At 37.0% G+C, this 9,803-nt stretch overlaps 1 protein-coding gene across 1 annotated transcript in view; it reads left to right on the plus strand.

Moving 5' to 3' along the window:
• LOC121878112 (protein phosphatase 1K, mitochondrial-like) overlaps nt 1–9,803 on the plus strand; it is a 142,630-nt gene that overhangs the window by 58,640 nt on the left and 74,187 nt on the right. The window contains exon 4 of the mRNA XM_042384104.1: nt 5,660–5,814. Coding sequence (XP_042240038.1) covers nt 5,660–5,814 — 155 coding nt within the window. The remainder of the gene's footprint in view (nt 1–5,659; nt 5,815–9,803) is intronic.

The raw sequence follows: 9,803 nt of genomic DNA on the forward strand, positions 1-9,803 counted from the left end.
TAACGCAACAGAGACATGCACTGCGCAACCTTACCGCGCGGCATGCCTAGGCGGAGGCGGGAGCAGGTGGGAGGGGCGAATCTAAAAATAGCGTCGAGGCGGACACTCTCCACATAAAGGGGTACACGCACCGCGGAATGTGAGCATCCCGGGTTTCGGCAGGGTACCGCGTAAACGTGGAAACGCGGAATGTGGGACCGCGTAAAGTGAGGGTTGACTGTATTTTCTTAATTTTAAACCAAATCGAGTACAGGGGGTCCCCGGGTTTCAAACGGGTTCCGTTCCTGAGGATGTTCTTTAGTCGGATTTGTACGTAAGTCAGAGCACATGATATGTACAGTAACTAAAACAACTATCTGTGCAGGTGGGGGTCGATATGCTCCAAAATTTTACATGTGACTAGTGACAACCCTCATATGCCAAAATTTATCGTCCATGGTCTCATATTGTTTCCCACAAAGTATGCACAGATAGTTGTTTTTGCTACTGCACATACCATACATACAGAACAATGTTTGAAATTCCACTGTATCATAGCTTAGGTCCTTATATACATCTAAAATCATTTAATTTAAGAGAAAAGAAGAAATAGAAAGACAAAATACAGTAAATGAAAGTAAAAAATAAGTCACCAGGTAAATAAAATACGTACTGTAAATTTTAAGTTTAACCGCATTCGTATTGGCGGGCGTCCTTAAGTCGGACGTCGTAAGTCGGGGACCCCTGTACAGTATTGTAATGATTTTATTTATAATTTTCTCAAATGATCATGGACGTGTGAGAAACATGTTGAGCTAGCGAGTGATGGTGGATGGGTTGGCTCATGCAAGAATGAGACCCCAAGTGTCAGACATATATAAGTCACGTATAAGCAGGGATGCGTACTATGGATACACATACTCCGAGACCCTACTGTATTTATTATTAAATTAACTCCTAAGCTTCAGTTCACATCCTGTGATGTGTGTCTGTCGAGCTTCAGTTCATTTCATATGACATTTGATCCTTCTTGGGCTTTTTTTAATAAAAAAGGCAGTCCTGGCTAGTTTATGTTGCCTAATAGGTAATTATTTTTCACTCACACTTGAGCTTCCAAATCTCTTCTGAGTGGCTTCTCAGCTTTTGTAATGTAGGAATCTCGCCCTTGAACTTGACATACTTCACCATGTGTTTCTGCCCCCTCCCCCCACAACCCCCAAGCACCAGTCTAGTACAGTAAAGCCTCCGATAACGACAGTTCAACTAACGAAAATTCATATCCAAGAACCTGGTTAATTTAGGACCCAATTCAATTTGCGCCATTACTTTCTTCGTATCTACGACAAAATGAAAAAAAAAATTTAATTTTCTTATAAATAACTGTAAATCCCGATATTATTAAAAAAAAAGACACGTCTGGCTCATTGAGGCTGCCGGGCTTGTTAGTGGTGACGCCAGCATCACTTGTATAAACAATTGCAGCTGGCGGCCCTTTGTTTTCACTCATCTGCACAGGAAATGGAGAAAAACTTTATCAGGTTTCTTACAACATTTTTGCATCCTTATTCAACATGAGCAAGAGAGCAAATGATGGTAGTGTTGTTTCAAAAGCTAATAGAAAGTTTTTGAGATTAGCCGAGAAACTAGATGTGTTAAAATGATATGAAATTGGTGATAGGTCTGTGGATATTATCTGGAGCAAGCAATGAATATATTTTCTGAAGAGGATCCATTAACAGAATAAAGCATTATTATTTAAATAAATGCAAAAGACCTCTACATAAAGGTTGTATAATGAGAAAAGAAAGCAGCTGTGCATGGTTCTTTCTAGAGCTTTATTATTCAAAGGCCTAAACCATCAACTTCAGCTACACCATCAAATTCAGCATCATAAGCAGCTTCAACAACAACTTCAGGTCTCCGTAACAGTTTCAGCAACAGCTTTATGGAAAGCTACAGCTTCAGCCAGAGTTGAACCTGATGACTTCATCATCTGAGTAAAAACTCGCACAACATCATTGGCTGTTCTTATGTTTTAGACTTTACCACTATTGATGGATAGAATTTTTGCATTGCTTTCGTAAGTATTATTTAAAACATATATGAACAGTAAATAAGTGTTGCTTTCATATTCTTATGTTGAGAGATGATGATATGTTTTCACATGTGCCCACTTCCTGTACAGTACATACGTTGGCGTTCCCAATCGTCTCGCTTTATTTCTTTACCATTAGAGGTTAGCTACTTCTATTGTTCCATTTATTAACATTAAATAACATTACTTAAAACATACACACAGGTATTCAATTTTTGTACATTAAGTTCACTACATTTACAGCCAGGGTCTTATTTTCTTCAGTGGAACCAGCGTCACTCACGAAAACAATGCCGTCTTGTCTCCTCATGTGTGTTTTAATATTCTACGTATTATTAATGAATTGGATTGTTCATTTCACAACTATAAACATTAATTCAATCAACTACATATTCATTGATAAACAATAATGAATCTTTTGTACATATTCTTGAGATAAATGACTCTTTCCTTGAGTGCGCACGTATACATTGGTGTTCCATTATGAGTCTCACTTTTTTTTCTTTAATATCAGTGGTTACTTCTACTGTACATTAAAAAGCATTAATTAAAACTTACATATTTTGTACATTAATTTTACTACAACAACACTCAGGGTCTTATTTTCTTCAGTTTCAGGTGGATAACTGACATTATGGGCGTAAACACAGACAACAATGCCATCTCTTATCCTCTTGTGTGCTTTAATATTTTACGTATTATTAATGAATTGTATTGTTTATTTCGCATATATAAACACTAATTCAATCAAATACATATTCAGTAATAAACATTAATGAATCTTTTGTACATACATTGGTCCCTCGGTTAATGAATGCAATTCGTTCCAGAAGGTCGTTCGTTAACCGAAACCATTGTTTCAATGGGATTTTGGGTAATTGGTTCCAGCTCACCGAAAATTACATACAAAGTATGTAGAAGGCTCCTGGTTGATGATGATGATGATGATGGGAATTAGAAGTGGGGGTGGAGGAGAAGGGAGAAGAGAAGGAAGTGGGGGTGGAAGAGAAATCACCCCATGCTTCATGCCGTCATTTCACCCATAAAATTTTAAGTTCACTAGGTGTAATTCAAGATTATTTTCTTTAAACCAGCACTGCACTATATATTGTCAATATGTAAAATAAATTTCAGCATGACCAATAATTGTACTGTAAAAACATAAAAATAGTTTATGTTCAAGAGAGTTTCAAGCAAGATGTTACCTCTACTGACCAGAGATACAAACTGACGCCTGTTTGGTGAGTTGAGTGGCTGTTTGGCGCACTAAAAACTATTTTCCTGTACTTCAATTATGTTAAATAATTGTTAAAATTACTAAAATTTTTAATATTAAACTGGGAAAATTATTGAATAGTACAACCTTCTTGATATTTACTCAAATGGGAACGAATTTAAGCCCTAGAACTGATTACTGTATTGGCGGACTAATATTCCACCTGGTGAGCAAGCGAAAACATGTTGAGAGGAATTCGTAAGGAATTTGTTAACCAAATTTTTTTCGTTAACCGAATTGAATATTCTTATGGAAGGTAATTCGTTACCCAGTAACCGAAATTTCTTTAACCGAGGCGTTTGTTAACCGAGGGACCACTGTATTCTTAAAAAGATAAATGATGCGGTATCCTTAAATGCGCATGTATATGTTGGCGTTCCCAATCCATCTCACTTTTTTTTCTTTGCCATTAGTGGTTAGCTACTTCTATTGTTACAGTTATTAACATTACTTAAAACATATATATTAATTTTTTTACATTAATTTTACTACAGCTACAACCAGGGTTTAATTTTCTTCATTTTCTCATGTAGAACTATCGTCCTGGACTCACAGCTGTAAATACTAACGAAAACAATGGCGGCTCATCTCCTCTTGTGTGACCATATTATTATTCATTTATATTGTACAGTATAAGGTGCATTCAGAAGCATTTTTTAAAGAATAAAGTTTGCAATTTTAATTAATTGTAATGTTTTGGGGGAAAAAGAGGGTAAAAAGCCACACAAAAGATATGAAAAGGTCACACTTAGGAACGCATCTCTTTTTTATTGCTTTATTTTAATGGTAATTAATGTTTCGCGATACGATGATTCGCCTTGCTCTGCAATATTGGAGGACGCATAACCGTCGTCATTCGAGGCTTTACTGTATTGTGATCAATTACTGGAGCAGTAATAATTATATTTAATAGTGTAAATAGTAATATCATAGTAAAAAAAGTTTCCTGTACATCATACTGCCGACAAATTTGTGTGTTTACCTCGTCACTATTGCTTCCACTAAATGAACATTCTCGACTCTCCTTAGCCTTGGTGTTGCCAGTCTGTGGTAAGGCAATTTATTTATTTCCTCTTTATATTATTCATGGCCAGTTTGTAAGACTAAAAATGCTTTTTATTTGTGTTTTAAATACCCTTGGGAGGGGGGAGGGTGTTGACCATCGCCTAAAGCCCAGGGGTTAATATCGTATAATAATTAATGTAGTATTGTTTAAAAAAAATATTTTCATTCATAACAGTGCTTGCTGAAAAATGTCCTAAGGAACGCATCCCAATTACATAATGGAAGTCAGCTTTACAAGGACGCATCCTTTCCGTAACCCGTGGGATTACTGTATGAGAAGAAACAATATGAAAGATGCAATTATAGGGCATGGGGAGAGGCAGAGCGGATAAAGAGATAGTGGGTTTATTATAGAGTAAAAGATTAAATTAGGTTTTGTAGGAATTAGGTACAGTTGTACCCCAATAAATGACACATATAGAGACCAAGAAAAGTCGTTGGTTAGTGATTTAACTGTTATCGAAGCAATTAATCCCATAAGAACATAACAAATTCAGGGGGGTTAGGGACCTGCCACCCTCAAAAAATTCCCATCTACCCTTGATATATCTTTGTAGTGCACACTGTCAATCGAGAAAATAAAGCTAACATGAAAAGCAAGTATACTAAGCCATAAATTAGCATTGTAAAGCATAAACTGAGACTGTTATTTACTTGTGTTGAGGATGGTAGAGATAGTCGAGGGTAGCAAGTTCATCTTTACCAATCTTTGCTGATCCATCACCACTCGTATTATGCCTTATCACATCACATCAATCTGCCCAGCACTAGACGAACTATCACTGGAATACAGAGATAATGAAAAAACACAGTCGGAGACACATGGTAAATGTAAACTAGCAAAGATGCCAGGAATAAGTCAGAGGTAGTGCACAGAGCCCTCTTGTGACAAGAATTTGCACCATGCCACCACCCACAATATTCAAAACAAATCTGCCACTCCTCTCGGATCTCCGGAGTATCAATGAAACTTAGGGGTTAAGTGAAGCGGCGGTTATTGGGGAGTTGGTTTTTGGGGTATACCTGTACTACTGTTGTTGTTTTAGCTACAATTCCTGAGTTTGAGAGAAGAGAATGGATAGGAAAAGTGTGTTGTTATGGAATGCAAGCCAGGGTGTTTATTATTAACCAGCTTCCAGTTAAGTTGACCGATTCGCCTGATGTATGAGTCAGATGAGAGTGGGTCTGAAATAAAGTATAGTAATAGGGTCTTAATTGCAAAATATATTCTCTACCTTCCACAGGCTTGAAAGCTGGAACTACAGCAACTGTGTGTTTACTGCGGGGAGGAGTAGAGCTTGCTGTGGGTCATGTGGGAGACTCTCGGGCAATATTATTCCGGTCAGGTGTACCAAGGGAACTTACTCGTGACCATTGTCCATCACTCATCGCAGAGAAGGTACTGTACTTTGCCAACAAAGCCCAGATATTATTAAATATGTTTATATCATGTTTGATAGGTATGATTTAAAGGTAACCCCAATTTCCTCTATAGAATTTTCCTTTTATAGAGTAAGAGAGAGAAAAATAATGCTTTAGTCTTTCATTCCTATTTGAAGCAGTTAATTTCATCACAGACATCCACATTCTATGTTCGTTATCCTTGTTGCACAGCTTACCCACCCATAGCATTGTTTCATAGAAACGTGATTTAAATTGTGAATACTTTTTAGATTTCTATTTTATTTGATCAAGATGCAATACAGGTTGTCTTTGGTGCATCACCATCAGAGCAAGTCACAAGGGTTGACATACAGGCTTTAGGCAGGTCACTCCTTTGGTCTCTGCCAACTAATCCGTTATATGGGTAAGCTGTCGGTAAGCCAGTTCCTAACATCAATGGCAATGATATCTCAGTTTTCCACCTGATACCTTAGGAGATATAAAGATGTGTGACAATATAAAGGATTTTTTAATTTCTTTGTCCTAAAGAGTACAGGTAGTTCTGCTATAACGCGATAATTGTGTTCTTGTAAAATATCGTGTTATAGAAAATCGCGTAATAGAAATAACAGGGCTTATGGAGAAAATAGGGTTAGGTGCAGATTACTCGAAATCGAAAAAATTTAGTAGTTAGCCTAACACAAAGGATAGCACAGTCTAAATAAATGTTACATTCATATCTAATAATGAAATCATACAGTAAATTTAACACTTTACCTTGAAAAAATATGAATGTAACTTGATGGGGGAGAAGGGTGATTTTGAGGTTGATAACATCAAGCTTCTCTTCAAATGTTATATCCTTTCTTTTACGATAATCACCGGGAATTCTATCATCAGAATGCTTTTTGGAGATATTCTTCTTTACCATATTCACAGTTAATACCACAAAATTGGAGAAATAGTAAGCAAAAATCGCGTTATAGCAAACAAGCGATCGCGTTATACAAATATTGTTCCGAATTCATAAATCGCGTTAGAGCAAATTCGCGTTATCAAAACACGCGTTATAGCAGAACTCACTGTATAAAAGGCTTATCTAACTGAACAATATTACAATACACTTGTGCTTTGTTTTTTTTTGCAAATTTTGACGTCTAGCAATTGGCACTGTAGAAGTAGAAATTTTCATTGTAAAGCTGTACACAGCTGCATATCAAAATTTCTTGGCCGCTGCAAGTCGAGTGCACATTGACTGCACATCCCTAATAGCTCAGTTTGTCATATGCACATATAATGAGAACACTAATAATCCATATTCCTTAATAATTTTGTTATTCTAGCAGCCATGCCACCCAAGTGGAGGGGCAGGAAAGGGTGCACAAACATCCCTCAGGCCATTCACACCTCCCTTCCAAATTTCAGCTCTGTAGACTGACCCACAGGTGAGGGGGGGGGGGGGTCAAAGGCTGAGGTATCTGTTGTTGCCCAGGTTTATTTTTAATGAAGCATATGGCAGACACCCCAAATTACACCTTCAGTTACATAACCATACTAAATTTAATCTGTTTAGGTTAAAAATATATGACAAAAAAAGAAAAAAGACAAGCACATAACTAGTGTTTGCCCTTGGCCAGAATTAAGCACACATACAAAAATTAACCATACCAAATATTATCTCTACCTTAAAAACTGTGCTTGTGTACAGGTGGGCCTACTTTAAGTGGAGGTTGCCCTGACCTCCCCTCCAGAACTTAGTAGTTCTTGAGTATTATTGGAACTCTTTCTATTAGCATACAGTACCAATTTTCAGCTTTATCTTAAAAACCATACTTCTACATCAGTGGCGGATCCAGGGGGCGGGGCCGGACCACCCCTTTTTGTCAGGAAATTCCAATACTTTTTCTCTAATGCAGTATTGTACTCAGGCATTTTGTATAGTGAAAAGTAATTGCTATTGACCTCAGAATATCTCCTAATAACAAGTGCACATGGCTTCAAAATGGCCTCAAAATGCCCATGATATATGTCAGATTTAAAAAAAATCGGGGGCTAATTTGCCCCCACCAAAGTCTCTCACCTGTGGTCACAAGTTCCTCCACCCACAACTTCTTGGACCCCCCCCCCCTTGCTATTCTTTGATCACCCCTGTACATGCAAAAGAAACAGACAAATTTATGTATATTTAATGAGGGGATTCCAACTGTATTAGTGGGGGATCAGCCTGTGGGGCCAAACCCGCAAGATTCCACTTTCGTAACACTTCTGGGGGAGCTCCAACTTGTGGTGCGGTCTAGGGATTCTCAGATATTCCTTGTAACTTAAGTTTTGAGAGGGCAACTTAACTACAGGGAGTCCTCATTATTTGTACACCCACTACTGTACAGTAAAAACTTGATAAATCGAACTTCAATATATCGGAATTCGCTTTTTTTGGACTCAGAGATACTCTGGTCACCAAGGAGGAGGAGGAGGAGGAGGGGGGGGGGGGAGATAAATAAAAAAATATTATGAAATTAACAACACTTACTGAATACTGTACAGTGGTCTAATCAGTTTTGCTATCGGCCTACTGAGAACTCAGACACTTGAGTATGGAAGCAGGTGGGGGCTGATCAGGTAATGCTGCTTTTAACAGGTTTATTTATTTATTGATTGGCCTCTTATGGTTTATGGCTCATCATGATTAATACAGTGAACCCTCGAAGATCCGGACTACAAGGGGGGACCACCTGTCCGGGAAAGTCGATTGTCTGAATCTTCCGGTGAATGTACTAAATGTATAAAAATGATAAATAATGATATAAAATAACACCAAAAATACAGTACATATTATCCTGACTCCTGGTGTTAGTTATACAGACTTTTTCCTGTGAAAAAGCCATAATTTTGAGCAACATATTACTCTACTCATTTGTATTGAAATGTACTACACTAAAGGACTAAAAAAAATTTTTTTTTTCAAAATATATAATGTCTATACTCAAATTATTTGCTATCTTGCAAGGATTCCAGCAATGCAAGTTATATTTTGCTAAGTGTAGTCAGTGACATTTTATAAGATAAAAACATTAAGTCTAAAACTACCTTCACTCCTGGGAAGGGGGAGGTGAGGTGTTGACGGCCAGGCAGGGGGGAGGGTGAGGTGAGGTAAGGTATTGACAAACTGGTGGCAAGAGATGCCTAGTGGTATTTATTTATCTGTCATGTAGATTGAGTTTAAGTTTTTCGCTTATGAAATGTCACTGAATTGACTTGGGAGAATATAACTTATATTGCTGTAATTCTTGTAAGATAGTGATTAATATGAATATAAACATGCTCTAGAAATAAAAATTTTATTAATTATTTAGTACATTTAAGTACAGTACAGGTTTGCCCTTAGGACAATTATTTCTTTTACTTTTTTCACAATATGTATTTAGGATAGTGTGTGTGTGTGTGCATGTTAATGAGTGAAGGTAAATGAAGAAAGTTACGTATATCTGCCCAAAAATACGAGTTGAAAAACTTGTACAGTAAAGCCTCGAATAACGACGTTAATGTGTCCTCCAATATTGCAGTGTGAGGTGAATCATCTTATTGTGAATCATTAATTACCATTAAAATAAAGCAATAATAATGAGATGCATTCCCAAGTGTGACCTTTTCATATCTTTTGTGTGGCTTCTTGCCCTCTATTCCCCCCAAAACAATACAATTAATGAAAATTGCAACCTATATATTTTAAATAATGTTTCTGAATGCACCTTATACAATATAAATGAATAATAATATGGTCACACAAGAGGAGATGGGACGTCATTGTTTTCGTTTGTGTTTACAGCCGGGACTCCGGGATGATAGTTCTACACGAGAAAATGAAGAAAATAAGACCCTGGTTATAGCTGTAGTAAAATTAATGAAATAAAATTAATATACTGTATATGTTTTAAGTAACATTATTTAATGTTAATAAATGGAACAATAGAAGTAGCTAACCACTAATGGCAACCACTAATGGCA

The sequence above is a fragment of the Homarus americanus genome, unplaced genomic scaffold (assembly GCF_018991925.1).
Source record: "Homarus americanus isolate GMGI-L3 unplaced genomic scaffold, GMGI_Hamer_2.0 scaffold45562, whole genome shotgun sequence".
Lineage (NCBI taxonomy): Eukaryota > Metazoa > Arthropoda > Malacostraca > Decapoda > Nephropidae > Homarus > Homarus americanus.